Source organism: Protopterus annectens, chromosome 7.part0, assembly GCF_019279795.1.
Source record: "Protopterus annectens isolate FY-2018-M chromosome 7.part0, PAN1.0, whole genome shotgun sequence".
Lineage (NCBI taxonomy): Eukaryota > Metazoa > Chordata > Ceratodontiformes > Protopteridae > Protopterus > Protopterus annectens.
Window position 1 is genome coordinate 36,208,514 of NC_056739.1, and position 20,286 is coordinate 36,228,799.

Genomic DNA, 20,286 nt, shown 5'->3' on the forward strand with positions numbered 1-20,286 from the left:
AGGCCCACCTCAGCAGCAGTAAGTAAATAGCTTACAGTTACCTGCTAGGACACTGTCAACAAAACAGCAGAGTTATGAGAAGACACAGGTGGCTTCTCTGTACACTGTCCAGTGGTTGCACTCTTTTTTTTCTGCTGCCTGTTTAAGCAGGTGAGGGAGTGAAAGGCAGAGACTTCCTCAACTAACCAGCCTATAAGGAATATGTCATAGAAATTACAACTCAACAGCACATGCCAAAAGGATTCTGGCCTACCTGGAAAACCTTCTGCTATTCCATACAAAACTGTGGCAAGAAGGGCTCCAGCTGCTGCCAAAACAGAATGATCTAGGTGGCCATAAGACACCAGGAAGAAAGTATATTCACTTTAACTGTTTTCTTATTTTTTAAAATGTTTTAGGGCACAACTCATTTAACTCCTCAAAAGTTTAGTATGATCTCATTTTATCCTCTCCTGTAACATTAGGGAGAATGGGTCCACTCTCTGGTCTTAGAAAATGACTGTTTGTATATCAGAATCAGAAGTCATCACAGGACTTTCCTACATTTCAGAGTGCAGTCATTCATTCCCATTTCCGAACCACTTCTCTGGTATGTCCTTAGTACACAGGGTAGATTAAAAATATGACAGTGATGGGTACCTATTTCCACCTGCAGTCATTCAGCATTTTCCCCAAATCAGAACTGGTGGATTTATACCTTCTTTCCAATCCATTCAGGATCAGGAATGTAGCCTGTCTGGGAAGTGTTCCTATCTCTGGGAACTACAGTAAATTCCAAGCAGTGCCGGCAAAGTCACAGGCTCTTAAACTTGGTTTTTGACACCCAAAAAACAGATTTATTTCCACACCAGAGTTTATTTAATTCAACATCCCGGACTACCACGATGCCCATTTCTCACTCATTCTGGTTATGCTGGCTAAAAGGTTCCGACATGATTGGAGGCCTTGTTCCCAAAATGGTTCCGAATGCAAGACTAAGGAATTGCTGCGTATGGTCACATGACTACTGTTCTGGTCTGGACAGTTCGACTGTTTGCTCTGTCACCCATAATGAAGTGAATAAACAAGCAGAGGAAATAAAAGGGAAGCCTATTATCTTTGGATCACAGCTCTGTCCTACAGAGTGCCAGGGTTCTGTCAGCAAAGGCCCAGAGACAGACAGAACGGCTGCCTATTTAAATGATACAATATCCAGCACTGACCGGAGGAGCTGTGTGCACGGTGTTGGGAGAGAATGTTTGCCAAATGAGGCTAATGTGGTGGCAGAAGACAAGTCTAAAATCAGTTTCTACTGCAAAGGCAATGCCTGTATTGTTATGTTGAGTGCATCATAAGTCTATTGTTCCACTTTTTGCCACTGTATCTGATTAACTGCTACCAGCCTATATTACAAACATGTACCTTTAAGACTAAAGGTAGAGAAATGCAAGCAATCTGCTTTCTGATGAACTTGTGGTCTTTCACTATGATGGAATACTGCCTGACATAACAAAATGGTTTTACTTATTGCATACAGTTTTAAAAAATTATAGGTTCATAGGTTCATAGGTTCATACTAGGCTATCTGCCCGAGGGCATTTACAAGCCTAGCCCATAGTTTTGTGGCTTACGCCACCCCTTTAGTATGGGGAACTATACCCATTATTTTGCTGTGCCTCTGTTGAGCAGTGACACTGAGGTAATCCCTGGGGTATATCTGCGATCTCCCATCCATTGGTCAAGATTTCTCTTGAACAAGGCCAGCGAGGTGCTCTGCCTCACATATACCGGGATTTTATTCCACAGCATAGGGAGTCTTTGGGTGATGAATCTATCCCTCCAGCACGCCCTATTAATAGCCGTGTCGAGGTTTAAGTCTCCCGCCCTTGTGGCTCTGACGGATCTAGATTTTTGAGGTGAAGCATATTCATCAAATCTGGGTTTGACATGGCCTTGTATGTTAGGCAAAGGTCACCTCTGAGCAAGCGGTGGCGACTGAATAGAGCTGGAGTTCTTTCAGTCGGGCAGCATAGGACAGATGTTTGAGACCCTTTATCCTTTTGGTGAGGAACTTTGTGGCCTCTCCAGCTGCTGCAAGTGTCGGGTCAGATACATTCCGAATGGGGCATTGTACTCAATCATTGGTCTGATGAGTGATGAGTATAGGGAGACTATGACCTCCCTTGATCTAGATGAGAATCCCTTCATGATAAGGTGGGCAATGTAGAAGGTCTTCCTAACTACTTTAGCTACATGGGTGTCGAATGACAGACTACTATCAACCTGGGTCCCCAGGTCCCTGATAACTTCTTCTGTACTCAGTGGATTGCCACCTATTTGGTAGCTAGGGGTAACCTTGTTTTTCCGAAGGGTATGACTATGCATTTTTGGCATTTAACTTTAGGCCATGGCTCTGGCACCAGTTATCCGCTTCTGTGAGACCCTTCTGAAGGATATCTGTGTCAGATGTGTTTTCTACTATGGCCCAGTTTGCAGTCATCTGCAAACTTTGTCAGCCATAACCCTCCTGTGTTTGCTTGTACTTGAAAAGTAGATGCCAAACAAGAGTGGGCCCAGGACTGAGCCCTGTGGTACACCACTTGTGACAGGCTTTGAGTCTGACATGGCGCCAGCAACTCTGACCCTGTGGGTTCTGTCACTCAGCCAGTTTGCAACCCATCTTGTGATGTATGGGTTAACATTTAAGCTGATGAGTTTTTCAATGATACCCGAGTGGGGTATTGTATCAAAGGCCTTCGCCAGATCAAGGTAGGCTGTATGGACTGCCTTTCCCTCATCAATGGCTTTGGTGACTGTTTCAAAAGTCAACCAAGTTTAGAAGGCATGATCTGCCTTTGACAAAGCCAAACTGGGATGGATCCAAAGTCTGCAAATTCCCTATGTCTTTATTTATGAGGTCCATTATGATCCTCTCCATGGCTTTGCAGATAAGGCTTGTCAAGCTAATGGGCCGGTAATTTCCAGGGTCGGTGGAGGCACCGCCTTTGTGAAGTGGGACCACAGTTGCAGCGCCACTCCTGGGTGCGTATCCAGAGGTAAGACTATGATTAAACAGCTGTCCTAGCTGTGGGTTTAATTCCTCGTTGAGTTCGTGGAGCACACAGCCGGGACACCATCAGGTCCCATGGATGCTGTGTTTTTGCTTTGGAGAGAGCAGTTCTCACTTGGGCGTTGGAGATGTTTGGGGGCTGCAATCGCTGGTATAGATATCTCTCCTTTGGGGAGGGGAGAAGTTTGCACTGAACCTGTCAGCCAGTATGTTGGCAATGTCTGTAGGATCAGTAATCTTCACATCATTTTGAACTAGTTCTGAGCATATCTGGGAGTTTCCTCCCAGGTTTCTAACATAGCTAAAGAAGGCCTTATGATTGTCTTTTGAGTCTTTAGCTATTTTTCTCTCAAAATTTGCTTTGGATGATTTTATGAGAGCTCTTTGTTTTTACTTATAGTGATCAAGGGTGTCTTACCTTTTAAGGATTTTGCTCTATCTTGGAGTAGCTTCCTCCTTTTGTTGTAGAGTTTGTTTATGGCTGGGGTCCACCAGAGTGGACGCTTGCCTTTGGTACAAAGAGTCTTTGTTTTGCTTGGGATTGCCTTATCCATGCAGTCCTGCAGGTGCTGGTAGAAGGCATTTGTAAGTGATTCAGCGGCTTGAGTACTGTTTTCCGTCGGCTCGGGGCCTTAAAGGAGACCACACTAGTCTTTAGAAGTGTGAAGTCGGCTTTGAGAAGTTCTTTACTGTGGTCTTTTTATTTCAGGTGGGGTGGGATGAGGACCTCCAGCGAGATTAGTTTGTGATCTGATCTCACCAGTGAGGGGTATACTTCGGTGTTGAACATTGTGCTCCCATGTTCGTGATGATGAGATCAAGTATGTTTTCTCCTCTTGTGGGGATGGTGACTAGTTGTTCCATGGCATTTGAGTTTATGAATTCCAGGAACTTTTGGGCTAGGGTGTTTGGGCTTGAGTAGTGTTCCCAGTCTATATTAGGGTAATTGAAGTCACCTAGTATGATGGTGTTTGGTGATACATTTATCCCTCTAGTGTTTTCAGGAAGGCCATGTGAGGTTCCTGAGTTTGTGAGGGTGGCCTGTAACATGCTACAATTTGCAGAGCAGTCTTGCCTATGGTTAATTGCACCTGGATGGTCTCCGATGCATCGTATGCTGCCACCAGTCGAGGTGTGGGTGTCTTTGATGAATATGGATACCCCTCCTTTCTTGGTATTGTCTGGATTTTGGGGCCGGAACGCATGATAAGAGGTAAAACCTGATAGTGCTGGGGTGCTCTCAGGAGCCTTGAACCAGGTTTCTGTCACTGCACAGACATCGATGTTCTCCATACTGAGAAGGGCCTCGAAAGTGCATTTTGAGATTTAGACTTCTGGCATTGAGCAGCATTACCCTTAGTTTTTTCCTTTTTGTGTTCTAGGGTGGTAGGTTTAGAATTTGAGCCTTGCCTAAAAAGGCACTATGGGGTGGCAAGAGCCTTTGCCAATATCCGAATCCCAGGGTGACAGGTGCAAGCCCCTTGTGAAGCAGCGTGGCTTGTCCAGCATGTCATCCCAGGCAGACAGACATTGGATCCCCTTTGAATGACACCAGAGTTTAAGCCAATTGTTAAAGCTGATCATCTTATCTCTGTATTGTGGCATCATTCTTGGTGAAGGTAGGATACTGCTCAAGGTCAGGGTCATACCTGCCTGGGCTACATAATCAGAGAGCTCCTCAATGTCTCTTTTCATGTAGTCCAAGGAGGTACGCCTCAGGTCGCTTACACCAGCGTGGACAATGACTGAGTCATATTTGTACCTGCTGTTGAGAGACCTGAGTGCTTGCGTTATGTGGCGGATTCTAGCGCCCGACAGGCAGCTTACTGTGACCTTCTCCTTACTCAGTCTGGTGAGCGGGACGTCAGTGTGTCTGACTATGGAGTCACCAATGACTAGTGTGTCTGGCATTGTGTTTGGCCTTAAGGGCTGTGACTGTTTGACACTCTGACTGTGAGGTCTATGTGTTGCAGGTGTTGTGTTCTGAGGTGGTGGTTGTTTGGGTGTCTGCTTTGGTGGCCTCTGCTGTTTTGGTAGATTTTTGATCTCTTGGAACAAGCCATACATTTGAACCCGACAGTAGTACCAAGACTCAAACCTATGACCTAACAAATGAACAAATTCAACAACACATTCAAAATCATTTATTAACATCATATTTCATGCAAATGAGATATTAATGTAAAATGCAAAGATATAATAATTTGCAAGTTACTTGGTAGCCCAATCCACCCCTCCTCTTCCATGCAGCAATGTTTACTGTTTAGTTCGGCACACTGTACCTCTCTCCTGGAGATGTCCATCAGTACTGCAAAACTGGTCATGTGATTACACTGGCAGCTAATGTGCGACTCATTTCTGAAGACAACCTCACAACCTTTCGCTGACCAGCCACCAATCCCACCGATCCTAGGAATGACACAAAGTGAGGGACTGTCAAAGAAAATTACATTTTTTCCCTCAGTGATATGTAAAAGAAACATGACATACAGAATGAACAGGATTCCATACACCTACTTGGCACAAAGCTCCTCAAGGTGCACCACCATCTTACATGAGCCCTCCATTATCTACAACAAACACTAGCTGTACATGAGAAAAGACATCTGTATGCACTAGTGACATGGATTTGAGAGTGACCTGATGGGCTAGCAGGGGGCGGCCGGAAGGATCAGAGAGATACTGACTGAGCATTTAATGAAATGCAGCCTCTACACATGGGTGATTATGGAGACCCTCTCTGGAAGCATTACATCCAAAGGTGGCTCAGGCTACTACTACAGTCTATGCTAGAAAAAAACAGAATAAGGGCCTAGGAGAATAGCACACATGCCTGCAAAATGCACTAAGGGAAGGACTTCACACTGCATCCAACAGTAGGGATTCATACCAGATGTTCTCAGAGATAAATGCTTACCAATACTCTGACACGATACTCTCCTCCTTAGATAAATGCTTACCAATACTCTGTCTGACACTATACTCTCCTCCTTCCATCCTGTTCACAGAAGGATCTTTAACAAAGAGGAAACGTGATGACAAAGGGATATGTAACATTAATGTGATAAAAGAGAAGTACGGGGTGTAGCTACAGAACTACATGATAAGAGCATCTTTGGGGTGTAGCAGAGAATGATCGAGAACTTCAGTAACAATGTTTCAGCAGTACAATTCCTCGTCTCATCTGCTCCTATAACGTAATGACGGAGATGGAACTTTGTAATAACCAAAGTTATTGTGACACTTTTATCGTGCTGGGGAGGGGGGGCTCATACAGGAGCTATGGTCTGCCTTGTTTCCTAAAGCTGGAATGAGGGGAAGAGCACCCCACTATCTCTCAAACACCCGGCAGAAGATGAAATACAGTTTATCCATGACAGACTAACTTTACAACGATCATTTTCACAAGGCAGAATGCCCTAAAGAATATTTCACCTTCTCACAAACAAAACAAAATGACACAACTGCAGTGGGGGCTTTGTCCAACACACTCCGGAGACAGGAGACTGCCTCTGCAAATCCTTTAATTACAACCATATGCAAGGGTGATGCACCTCTGGGGAATAAATGCAGTGACTTAGAAGTAATATCACCTTAGCCACTCAAGTGAAATGCAAAACACACACCATAGCTGGTCTCCAGCTAACCATAAAACACTAAAGAAGTTGACTGAGAGAATTACAAAACTCCAACAAGAACAATGCCATTCACAGACACAAACATGCAGCCTGGAAATGGGCACACAGAGAGATCCAGACATGGTGCTAGTCTGTACATAAGTGTGATAATGGAACCATCCAAAAATACAAACATTTTACCGAGGAAAGGGTGCAACGACCTTGGTAGTGAGCATGGCTGTGGACAGGAACAGATTTCTTTGTTTGTGTGCATGCATGCGTGTGTTTATAATATATATGGATGTATGGACATACACATTTGTTTGTGCATCTATCTATTTATCAGTCATAACAGTAGACCTCAACAACACTGGAACACAAAACATGCAATTATAAAGCACTTTGTAGACATTTTCATCTACACATTTGGTACATCATCATAAGCATATCCAAATTGTTGGTACATCATCAAGGTTTCTTAAATTATCTTAAGTATTTGGTAAACATTCATATACTGTGTGTGTACCAAATATTCTAGTCCATCTAAAACAATCTGCACCAAATGTTCACTTTAGTTATTATTCATTTCAGTAAAAAAAAACAAATAAAAAAAGTAAATTCTCTCACAACATACAAAAATACACATAACCTTCCTATGAAAAACACCATCCATCTAAATCTACCCCTAGAAATGAAATCTATTTTTAAAATAACAAACATAAAGCAATAAAATGTAAACACTGACTGCAAGTAGCCTATCAGAAGAAAGGATTACCATCAATATGGGCCTAACTCAGCAGCAGCACCAGCAGACCCCTTTTTCCCATTTTCTACATGGGGTCGGAGTATCATGTTAATTGTCATCATCTCTCTCGATTCAGTGCCACACCCCTGCCTTCTGCAACACTTATGCTTGACTATCGCAGATCTTCTTTCACACAATCCATCCACCTCTTTGCTGTACGTCCTCGTTTCCTCTTACCTTCTTCCCGTCTGTCCCAAATCTCCCTCACCAGATTGTCTTCTGCTTTTCTACGCATGTGCCCAAACCATCGTAATCTGTTCTCTTTGATCTTTTCTGCAACTGGAGCAACTTTGCCTAGTGCTCTTATGTCCTCACTTCTTCATTTGTCTCACAGTGTGCATCCTACCACCCGTCTCAGGCACTTCATTTCCATCATCTCCAGCTTCATCTGCTCTGCCTTTACTGCCCAGGTTTCTGTACCATACAGTACTACTGGTCGCACCACTGATTTGTACACCTTACTTTTCAGCTTCTTTGCCATTCTTCTGTCATATACTACACCTGATACTCTGTGCCAGTTTGCTGCAGCCCATCTGATTCTAGCTTTGACCTCCTCATTCAGACTTCCCTTCTCCTCAACAACCCCTCCCAGATACTTGAAGCTATTTATCTGTTCCACTATCTTCCCTCAATTCTCAGCTTCTTCTGATTTCCCCAATTTGCTGCCACTACTACTGTCTTGTCTGTCCTTAATTTAATCCCATGTGCCTTCAGTTTTGCATTCCATTCCCCATATCCTTTGTTCACGTTCTTGCTCAGAGTCTGCCTGTAATGCCACATCGTCTGCATACAGTAAACTTTGTTGAACTGTCCCCTCCAACCTGTTTGTAAATTTAGTCCATCACCAGTATGAATAGCAGCGGGCTGAGAGTTGAACCCTGATACACACCCACTCTCACTGGGAACCCCTCTGTGAGACCAAACACTGTTCTTGCTTGAGTCATTGGGTCCTTGTACAAAGCCTGCACTAACTCCACCAATGTTTCTGGGACTTCAAACCACCACAGTACTGCCCAGGTCAGCTATCTTGGGACCTTGTCATATGCTTTCTCCAAGTCTAGGAATGCCCAGTTGGACTCTTTCCTTATCTCTAGCTTCCTCTCAACTGTCTTTCACTGCAAACATCGGGTCAGTTGTGCTGCATCCTGATCTGAATCTGAACTGCTCACCTCCCATCTTACATTCCACTACTCTGCATGACAGATATGGCCCTAACTCTTTTATATAAATCAAGATGAAACTAAAAACAGAACTAAAGCACAAAACTAACAAATCCTAAAATACTCCTCACTACTACGATCATACACACATGCACATACATACATACACACACACACACGCATATAAAGTACAGTTGTGTACCTACCATAAATGTAGATGTTCGAGTGTATTCACTGTTGCAGTCATTACTCTTGGGTTATCCTGCTGGCAGGCTACCCTCAGTCAGCCTGAGTTCCAAAGTCTAGGACCGGCATCTGTTGCTGTCGCCTCTTCCCTGACGTCAGTGCGCCAGGAGTATAAAAGATACAGCCAATGCCATTTTCTTCAGTTTTTCTTGCCTCAGATGTCAGGTGCCCCCAAACTGGTAGGCTAAAAATATGCCAATAAAAATGCATGCACAAAAATAACATGTCCTTCATCTACAAGCAAATACACCAAATAGGTTGTATAGGATAGAGAAGTGCAGATAAATCCCAGCAAAGAAAAGGGGGATGGTGGGAGGGTAACCTGGACTGCAACAGTGAATACACTCGAACATCTACATTTATGGTAGGTACACAACTGTACTATGTTCATCGTGTTTCACTGTTGCAGTCATTACACTTGGGTTGAATCCCAAAGCTGAGGATGGGTGGCTGGGCTAAATAGGATTAGGAGAGGCTATGAGGCCCTGCAGAACTGCAGTGGCAAAGCCTGCTCTGGACTTAAGAGTAAAGAGGTAAGTGATAGTGCTTTGTGAAGGTGTGGACTGAACTCCAAGTTGCAGCCTCTAAGATATCTTTGGTTGGTACTCCTCTGAGGAAGGCTGCTGAAGTGGCTGCTGCTCTGGTGGAATGAGGCCTAATACCCTTAGGCACTGATTTGCCATGTTGAAAATAGCAGAAACGGATGCAATGGCCTATCCACTTAGAAATAGTCTGTTTTGAGATAGCCTTTCCTTGTGATCCTGCAGCATATGACACTAAAAGTTGCTCAGTCTTTCTGAAAGCTTTAGTTCTGTCCAAGTAGAAGCGCAACTGCCTGTGTATGTCCAAAGAATGCAGAATTTTCTCACCCTTATTCTGTGGATTTGGATAAAAGGTAGGCAAGTGAATGGTTTGCTTGAGGGCCACACTGGACACCACCTTACGCATAAATGTAGGGTTTGTCCTCAGAGAAACCCTGCTTGATGAAAAATGATGAAAGGTTCCACAGCCATGAGTGCTTGTAACTCCGAGACTCGCCTTGCAGAGGTTATTGCTAGGAGCAGAGCTGTTTTCCAGGATAATAATTTTATATCTGCTGCTGATGCTGGCTCAAAAGGAGGCAGTGTGAGTTTTTCCAAAACATAATTGAGGTCCCAGGCTGGAATTGGTGCTCTTCTTGGAGGCCTAATGTTTTTGGCCCCTCTGAGGTACTGCCTTATTAAAGGATGAGAAAAGATAGGTGGTTCCGTATTGTAATAGGCTGAAATGGCAGATGCATGAATCTTAACAGATGAGAAAGAAAGGCCTTTGTTTAGCATCTCAGTTAGGTATTGTAAAATCTGAGGGATATTTGGTACACACATGTCAATGCCTTGTTCCTGGTTCCAAGCACATAATCTCTTCCATGTTTCTGCATAAGATTTTCTGGTACTGGGCCTCCTGGCCTCCAAGATAACATCTATAACAGCTTTTGAAAGAGGAGTGTTCTGAATGGCTACATTATCCGCCATGCTGCCAGATTTAAGGTCCTGAGTTGGCTGTGCAGGATCTGATTGTTTTGTTGGGTCAGCAAGTGAGAAGTTTGAGGCAGTATCCATGCTGGACCTTGAGACAAGCTCTTTAGGATTGGGTACCAGTGCTGGCGTGGCCAGTCTGGTGCAATCAGTATCATTTTTGGCTTCTCTTGTCTGACCTTTAGGAGTACCCTGGGAAGGAGAGGCAGTGGGGAAAAGCATATACTGTTAGATTTTTCCAGCTGAAGGATAGGGCATCCACTTTCCATGCTTGCTTGTGATAAATCCTTGTGCAAAATCTCTGCAATTGGCAGTTGTGAGGGGAGGCAAATAGATCTATGTCTGGGCATCCCCATTTCCTTATTATCATGCTGAAGACTTCTGGATCCAGTTTCCATTCATGGGGATCCATGAGGTCTCTGCTTAGTTCGTCTGCCAGAGTATTTGTTTTTCCTGGCAGGAATTGTGCTTGCAGGTGAACTTGAAAAGCCAATGCTGTGTCCCATAAGGTCATTGCTTGTCTGTAGAGGGGGTAGGAATGTGTACCTCCCTGCTTGTTTATGTACCACATGACCGTAGTGTTGTCTGTCTTTATCAGTAACTGCCCTGGATGAAGCAGGTCCTTGAAAGCTGTCAGAGCATTTTGAACAGCTAGCATCTCTTTTTGATTGATGTGAAGATGCATCTGGTTTGCAGGCCATGTGCCCTGAATACATTTTCCTGCCATATGGGCTCCCCAGGCATAATCTGATGCATCCGTTGTCAGTGTCTGTCTGGCTGTGGGTAAACAGAATGGCAGACCCTTGTTGTGGTGACAGGCTTCTGCCCACCATCGAAACCCCTGTTGCAGGCAGGGAATGAGTGCAATTACTGTCTCCAGGCTGTGGCAATGCTGAGTCCAAACACTTTTTAGATACCATTGTAGTTTCCTCATATGCAGTCTGGCATATGGAATTAGTAGAATGCAGGATGCCATGAAACCCAAGGCCTGCAGGATTTTCCTTGCAGATAAGTGGGTTTTTGTTGCCAATTTCTTGAAGTAAGTAGTCAGTTGCTTTTGTTTGTCTGGCATGAGATAAGCCATCCGGACAGCTGTATTTAAGCTTGCACCCAGGAATATTATCTCTTGAGACGGCACTAGTTTTGATTTCTTTTCGTTTACTGTGTACCCTAGGCCAATTAGTAATCTTTTTACAAACGTCAGATGCTTTAGAAGAATGTCTTTGCTCTTTGCTTGAATTAGGCAGTCGTCCAAGTAGGGATATATTTGAATTCCTTTTTGTCTGCAAAACGCAATTACTGGTGCGAGGCATTTTGTGAAGACCCTGGGCGCAGTAGATAAGCCAAAGGGCAGTGCAGAGAATTGGTAATGCATTGAGTCAGCTATGAATCTGAGGTATCTTCTGCAAGTTTGTCTGATTGGGCCATGCAGGTATGCCTCCTTTAGGTCCAAAGTTACGAGCCAATCCTTCTTGCCCAGCATGGGCAGTAGCTGCTGTAGAGTCAACATCTTGAATTCTGGAACTTCCAGAAACGTATTTAGTATAGACAGGTCCAGTATTGGTCTCCAGGTTTTGTCCTTTCTGGGTACTAGGAAAAGTCTGGAGTAAAATCCTTGCCCCTGCTCTTGTTGTGGTACTTGCTGAATGGCCTTCATGTCCATGAGGGCTGTAATTTGTTTTTGTGCCTCTGCCCATTGATTGTGTGGCAGGTCTGGCATACCTTTTGTCCTTGCTAGAGTATGAAAATGGAACCTGTAGCCTTGGGACACTATGTTCAGGACCCATTTGTCTTGGGTAACCATTTGCCAATTTGATGAAAAAAGTGCTAGTTTTCCCCCTAAGGGGGCTGCCAAAAGAAAAGTGCCTAGATCTGGTAGAGGAAAGTCATTGGGACTGTTTCCTGTAAGGTTGTGATTTGTCTTCTCCGCTTTTGGAGGTAGGAGCACCCCATTGTTTAGGCCTGTATGAGCCTTGGGGCTGAGATCTGCCTCTGGGACACCTGTATCTGCCTCTTTGTGGTCTGTCTGACACTGGAAAGGACCAATTTTTAGAAGGCCAGTTCCTGTTAGACCTGGGTGGCTGTACCTGTAAGAAATCATTGACTGTCTACATGGATTTTGCTTTATCCTCCATTTTTTTTCAACACCTCTTCTGCTCTAGTACCAAGCAAAGTATCATGCTGTAATGGTGCATCTAATAATTTTGCTTTAACATGATCAGGCAGATTCTGTTCCTTTAACCAAGCATGCCTTCTAATAACAGAACCTGTAACAGCGGCCCTGCAAGAGGCCTCCAGTGAATCATAACCACATTGCAAAGTATGCTTTCCCACTTGTTCAGCTGCATCCAATAAATCCTGCAATTCCTTGTTCTCTGAACCTTCAGTATTTGTCAACAATTTCTGTTTAAGCAGTGACATTAAATATTGCTGATATTTAAGCATATGAAACTGACAATTTAAAGCCCTTACAGCCAGGGTAGCAGAAGTGTAGACTTTTTCCCCCATCTGCCTAGAGCCCTAGAATCTCTACAAGAGGGGACAAGGTTTTTTGCAGTGGAAGCTTTAACCCCTTTGGGACCCTGAGATATAGTTTCTGGGCCAGCAGCAGGGTTTTTATATAGGAATTTATGAGAATCCGGGACCCTGTAGTATCTGTCTGGCTTAGCAGGTGCAGGGAGTAAAGAGTCAGGGGACAGACCGGACTCTGAGAATAAATCATGTACAATGTCTAGAACATGTGGAATAGCAAGGGGTCTGTGCAGAGGTAGTAGCAGAAAGTCTCTGAGCCTTTTCTTAGATTCAGAATAATCTTGGCTCTCCCAGTGGAAATGCTCCCTCATGGTAAGTAGGGTTTCTCCAAAAGAATAATCCTCAGGAGGAGAGGCTGAATGAATGGATTCTTCAGCATCAGAATCCTCATAGGGAAGCCATGGAGTAATCCTGTTCAGAAGAGGAATCAGAGGAAATAGAAACCTGATCAGAAGAATCATACTCTGTCTCTTGCCTAGGCCTCTTATGAGGAGGGGGATGGGAGCCCCTGATCAAAGTAATTAGGTTTTTGGCCATTTTGAGCATCTGTTTTTTAGGCATGGAAGTCTGAGTAGGAGAATGCTGTACTTGTTTCTTTGCCTTTAGAGCTGCTTTAGTCTTTGTCTTTGAAGCTGAAGATGGCTTAATATATAGTTGTGTAGGTCTGAAGACACCCTCAGAAGCCAATGCCTGCTCAGCGGCTCCGGACCCATCTGAGGGAATGATTTCCGAGTGTCCAATACCTTGAGTATCCAGAGGCCCAGTTGGCTCCACGTGGGAGTTGGAAGCGGCCAGTGGCTCTGAGGTAGTGGGTGCCAGGGGCTGCGAAAGCACCACACTGAGAACCGGCGAACCGGCGACTGGCCTAGCAGAGGCTTCGTCGTCGGTTTTGGACCTTGGATGCCTATCCTTTTCCTTGTCCTTGCATTTTTTGTAAACTCCGGTTGTCGGCTGGTCCGATGGCATAATATAATTAAATCTTCAGCCAAAGTAATGAAATGCAAAATCGAACCAACGCTTGATAGTCCATTGGTTAAATCTAGCACAAAACCGACAGCTAGCAACGTTGTGATCAAGGCCTAGGCAAGGAATACAGTAAGAGTGAAAATCCTTATGAGGTATTTGCTTCCCACAAGAAATACAATTGTTAACTTTTTCTGACAGTCTGGAGCAAGAAAAAAGTTTCCCCAATGGGGTACTTAGCTTTAATGAAGACTTCGGTTCTGAAATTCGGATTTGAAAATCTCAGGAGTCGGCCGACCGGCACTTGCAAACTGCTTTTGCTTCGGGCACTGCGCGGCAAGAAAGACTGAAGAAAATGGCATCAGCTGCATCTTTTATACCCTGGCGCACTGACGTCAGGGAAGAGGCGATAGCAACTGACGCCGGACCTAGACTTTGGAATTCTGGCCAACTGAGGGTAGCCTGCCAGCAGGATAACCCAAGAGTAGTGACTGCAACAGTGAAACACGATGAACATAGGTTCATAGGTTCATAGGTTCATACTAGGCTATCTGCCCAAGGGCATTTATAAGCCTAGCCCATAGTTATGTGGCTTTCGCCACCCCTTTAGTTTGAATAAAAACTATGCCTATCATTTTTCTGTGCCTCTGTCAAGCAGTGACACTGAAGTAATCCCTGGGGTATATCTGCGATCTCCCATCCATTGGTCAAGATTCCTCTTGAACAAGGCCAGCGAGGTGCTCTGCCTCACATGTACCGGATTTTGTTCCACAGCATAGGAGTCTCTGGGTGATGAATCTGTCCCTCCAGCACGCTCTATTTATAACCGTGTCAAGGTTTAAGTCTCCCCCTTGTGGTTCTGAGGGATCTAGATTTTTGAGGTGAAGCATATTCATCAAATCTGGGTTTGACATGGCCTTATATGTCAGGCACAGGTCACCTCTGAGCAAGCGGTATGAGACTGAATAAAGCTGGAGTTCTTTCAGTCGGGCAGCATAAGACATATTTTGAGACCCTTTATCCTTTTGGTGAGGAACTTTGGGGCCTTTCAAGCTGCATCAGGTGTCTGGTCAGATACATTCGAGCGGGGCATTGTACTCAATCATAGGTCTAATGAGTGATGAGTACAGGGGACGATGACCTCCCTTGATCTAGATGTGAATCCCTTCATGATCAGGTGGGCCGTATAGAAGGTTTTCCTAACTACTTTAGCAACATGAGTGTCAAACGAAAGACTACTGTCAACTTGGGTCCCCAGATCCCTGATGACTTTTTCTGTGCTCAGTGGATTGTCACCTATATGGTAGCTAGGGGTAACCTTGTTTTTCCCGAAGGGTATGACTATGCATTTTTTGGCGTTTAACTTCAGGCCATGGCTCTGGCACCAGTTATCCGTTTCTGTGAGGCCCTTCTGGAGGATATCTGTGTCAGATGTGTTTTCGACTATGGCGCCCAGTTTGCAGTCATCTGCAAACTTTGTCAGCCATAACCCTCCTATAAACAATCAAAGGGCATTAAAAAGTTATTGAAAGTTCCCAGATGATACAGTCCTGTTCAGAAAACTCTATGACAATTACCTAAAGTCTTGCTACTCAGACAACTTATGTGAGTACTGCAGCAGGCCGAATGCAAACGGGAACTACTAGTTCAAATCTAAAAGCAGGAAAATGGAAAAATGCAATACATGGGAGTTTAGTTTGTGTAATAAATGAAATAGTCTTTTACTGTACAATTAGGAACTCATTCAGACCTATGTCTTCACCACTACCCTGCATTCCTGTTACGATAAACAAACCCCACTACCACATAGTAGCCAGCTACCTTCTTCTCTCTATGACACCAGCACACACTGAGGCATAGCTTAAACGGACATCCCTCACCATAGAACCAAAAACTATTTTATTGTAGTTTTAATTATCCCTCCATTAACTAGGAAACCTACAGAACCACAAACAAGTATGCCCAGAGATTCCTGCATTTTATTAATGCTAACTCCAAATAGTCCAAATCCCAGACAAGGTCTCTACAATATTATTCTTGGGACTCTCAAATATATCTTCATGCAGAGAGCCCACAGTTACCAAAACACTGGTGAAAGCGGACCATCATGCAGCAACATTTTCTCAAGGTGTGAGACCCGAGACATGTCAAACCTCTCAGTATTCAAAGACTAAAGACTGAGAGTTGTTTACCTTATGCTTGTGCTGATTAAATCATTTTATTTCACTGACCATATGTTGTGGATTACATCTTCTCCTTTTTTCGTGGTATTTTTAATCTTCAAAGACTACTCTGTGGCAAATCGACTCTAAGTGATGATCTGGTGAAATTCAAACAGCCTCCTCACTTAGATAACCCCGCTTCACTCACTACAATTTTCATGGATAGTCTACACCCACTCTAAGACAGTATTGAGACCTCAGTCCTCATAAGACATACAGTACAAAATTTAAGAACAAACCAAATACTTGTTATCAATAAACTATACAACAGGAGAAATAAACTTCTAACCTGTAAACAGCACCCCAACAGCTAAGGAAGTGCTCAAAATGATCAACAAAAAACTCCAAAACAAAATCAAATCATGCATGCTAAGGATAACCACAAAGCTTTCTTCAGCTATGTCAGGAACCTAAAATAATAACTAATACTGCTATGAGCTTATACAAAACAGCATCAAAAATCCCTGTGGACAAATCCACTTCATCCTTTACTCACTTACTTCAAAAACGGCTTACAACATACCAGTATGGCTTTGCCACCTCAACAAATCACTTCTAAGCAAGCTCTCTCTCCCAGGTTAAAAGCACTAGCTCTATGGGTCCTAACAATGTACTAGGTTGCATTCCGGTCAGCACCAAGAACTTAGTGGTTGAGTCCCTATTACATCTACTCAGTCTTACCCTCTCCACTGGACTCATGCCAGAGGTGTGGAGAACTGCTGTGGTCATCTCACAACACAAAAGGGACCCATGACTGACCTTGGCAACTACAGACCTATCAGTTTCACTAGTCTTATCTCTAAAGTAACTGGAGCGCACCAATATGGACTTCATAAACAAGGAAGTCTTCAATACCCAAACCTGAAACAATCTGGGTCTATAAAAGAAAGATCCTGCCTCTTGAACCTTTCTGAGCAAGTCACTAAAGCATTAGACAATGCTAAATTGGTTTACATGGTATATCTGGATTTTGCTAAAGATTTAAATACCATTCCACACTCAGACATGAATGACAAATTGATCCAATAAAATGTAAAACTTTATGTTACCCAATGAAGAGAAAACGGTCTCAATGACAGAGCCCAGTCTGTAGGTGCTGTTGGTGCACTCAGTTAAAAGTGTAGTTACCAGTGGTGTCCTCCAAGGATCAATCCAGGGACCACTCCTCTTTGCTATCTACTTCTCTGATGTTAAAATAGATACCAAAGGCCTATGGCTGACAAAGTTCATTAATGACTGCAAACTCAGACCTGTCATAAATATCTCAGATGATCTACGCATTTTCCAGGAGAGTCTAATTCATGCTAAAAGTGCAGCTTCGACCACAGCCTCAAACTAAATGCCAAAAATGGTATCATTGTGTCCTTCGGCAAACCTGGGCTCTCCTCCTGCTATTATTAAAGCAATAACCCCCTGAAGACTGGCAAGGCCATTAGAGACTTGAGCACCTTCACTGAGAATGAATGATCTTTGGCCACCATGTGACCACTACTGCTAGAAAATCCTTTTACATACCCAGACCAATCACCTGGGGTGGATCGTCTAGATCTGTGGTAGTTATCACCCCTCTACTCCTCCCTTATCAGACCAATACAAATTATACTGCCCCTTTGGTACATACTTGGCTATGCACATAACTCACAGCTTGAGAGAGAGCAGACATTCCTTACAAAAAAAATAAATAAATAACCAACAAGGGTGTCCTCTTTGAGTTACCTAGTAATCATCTGAAATGTCAGGACTTGCTACCTTGCTACAGTGAGTTCCAAAATACAGAGACTGAATAGCTGAAAGAATGGACTTACATATACTAAGTCCGAGATGCCATTTCTCAGAATATTCCCTTTTCTCTGAGGTATGATGATCTTGGAGTTAGTTTACATAAGTTCTGGGGAGGAGCTGCGGTGCCCCTCCCCCCCCAAATGAAGTTTAAAGGAGAAGAACGGTTTTCAGGATTTCGGTCTTTTTGTTTCGGCTTGTCAGCACTTGGCATTCTGAATGCAGACATTTCAGTAGGGAGCCGAGTTACCCAGTTATCCTGACACCTTAAAGTGTTGTCAGTCTGTTCCATTTCCTACCAACTACTGAGACGAGATCTCTGCCATGCCTACAGAGTCTTAAAAGATCCTGCCCTTTGTAACCTTCTGCACAACCACAACATGAATACCTCCGTAAACACTGGGTCTAGTGACCTACATTTCACCAACATTTAAACAGGATTTGTTGGTGGGAAAGATATCTTCCAGTCAAAACATATCTTTTATGGAACACAACCCCTTTGAGGTACAGCAGAACAGCAACATGACCCTTTTAAGTGTAACCTGGCCAATTTTAAGAACAACTCTGGTGTGGGCCCTCTACCCCTTATGGAAAGAGACTCAACTAGTATTTGACAACCACATGGCCAAAGTGGTTAGAAAAACATTTTATATAGCCCACCTAATCATGAAGGGATTCATATCTAGATCAGGGGAGGTCATCGTGCCTCTTTACTCATCCCTCATCAGGCCCATAATTGAGTACAATGCTCCTTTTGGGATGTACCTTACCAGACACCTGCAGCAACTGGAAAGACCCCAAAAGTACCTCACCAAGAGGATCAAGGGGCTCAAACAGATGCCGTATGCTGCCCGGTTAAAGAAACTCCAGCTCTACTCAGTGGCATACCGCCTGCTCAGAGGCGATCTGTGCCTGACGTATAAAGCCATGTCCAACCCGGAATTAATGGACATGCTGCACCTCAGAAAATCCAAATCCCATCGAGCTACATGCTCGATGGACTTAAACCTCAGCACTGAAATAAATAGGACATGCTGGAGGGACAGATTCATAACCCAGAGGCTCCCTTCACTCTGGAATAAAATCCCAGTCCAGGTTAGGCAGAGTCCCTCATTGACTCTCTTCAAGAGGAATCTTGATGAGTGGATGGGAGATCGTAGGTTTACCCCGGGTATCACTTCTGTGTCACTGTTAGACAGAGGCACAGTATACTAACCTCGAAAAAGGGCATAGCAAAATTAATTTAAAATGGGTGGCGAAAGCCATACACACTCTGGCTAGGCTTATAGATGCCCTAGGGCAGATAGCCTAGTATGAACCTATGAACCTAATTAATGTGTTAGTAAATAGGTGGAATCACTGAGTAGGCTATAAACACAGCTTAGTATGAATCTGTGAACGAGGCCCCCAAACCAGTTTTAACAGTCTAAAACCTAAAGTGCAAGACATTTCATTTATCATTTATTACACTCTAAATATGTGTGTTTGCAGATACAAACATACATGTATACACATACCACACTATTTACTTGTGTACAGACCAAAACTGAAAACCACCCTTTCTGGTCATTGTTCTATCATGGTTAACAAAGGCAAAACAAACAATTACATGCATGCAGGCATACGCCCACAGCACAGTGTGTTGGCTCCATATTATAAATGTGACACCATACAATGCAAATCCAGATTTTCTGAAATAGTACATTCCAACCTGACTGCAACACATTTAAAGTACTTTTTGCAGCCTCCTTATACCCCACTCCCCTGCTCTAAATTCTAAAATCACTACCCAAATACTGTAGATTCATTATTAGCACGTATTTACACATTTTCAATACTCTCACTGTGCCAAAGATCACAATTACGATCTTCTGACTTTCAATGGACACCTGTGTGTGTGTGTGTGTGTGTGTGTGTGTGTGTGTGGGTGTGTACTTACTACACCTTCACAAACATACCTGTGGTGAGACAAACATATGCATACATTTCTGTAAGTTGATATGTACACATGGGGACCACAGATATTTTTCTTTGAAACTTTGGTCAGCTTTTGTCTCACTGATGCCAAATTACTCTGTTCATTGGGCATATGGTTACTGTTAACTTCGTGGTCACTGAAGTCTGGAGTTAAGGATGTTTTACACCTAGCCCCCGAAACTGAATGACCAAATGACATTTGAGTTAGTACACATAATGTTTGTGTGCGTGTAAATATATCATATCTATCTATATTTTATATAACACACACACACACACAAAAGTGTGTGCGTACATGCAAAAAAAGCAGGAGTGCATAGGTAAATAGGCAGCAGGTACCTCCATGCGCAGACAGTGACATGCCCATTACACCTCACAGTCATACATGTACACAAACACTCACTGTCAAGGACATAACACAC

At 43.6% G+C, this 20,286-nt stretch overlaps 1 protein-coding gene across 2 annotated transcripts in view; it reads right to left on the reverse strand.

The window, feature by feature from the left end:
• The window catches only part of CELSR2 (cadherin EGF LAG seven-pass G-type receptor 2), a 1,401,203-nt gene that overhangs the window by 248,442 nt on the left and 1,132,475 nt on the right, over positions 1 to 20,286 (reverse strand). For both annotated transcript variants that reach the window (XM_044076472.1, XM_044076471.1), the window contains exon 23: positions 5,332 to 5,458. In XM_044076472.1, the coding sequence (XP_043932407.1) occupies positions 5,332 to 5,458 (127 nt within the window). The remainder of the gene's footprint in view (positions 1 to 5,331; positions 5,459 to 20,286) is intronic.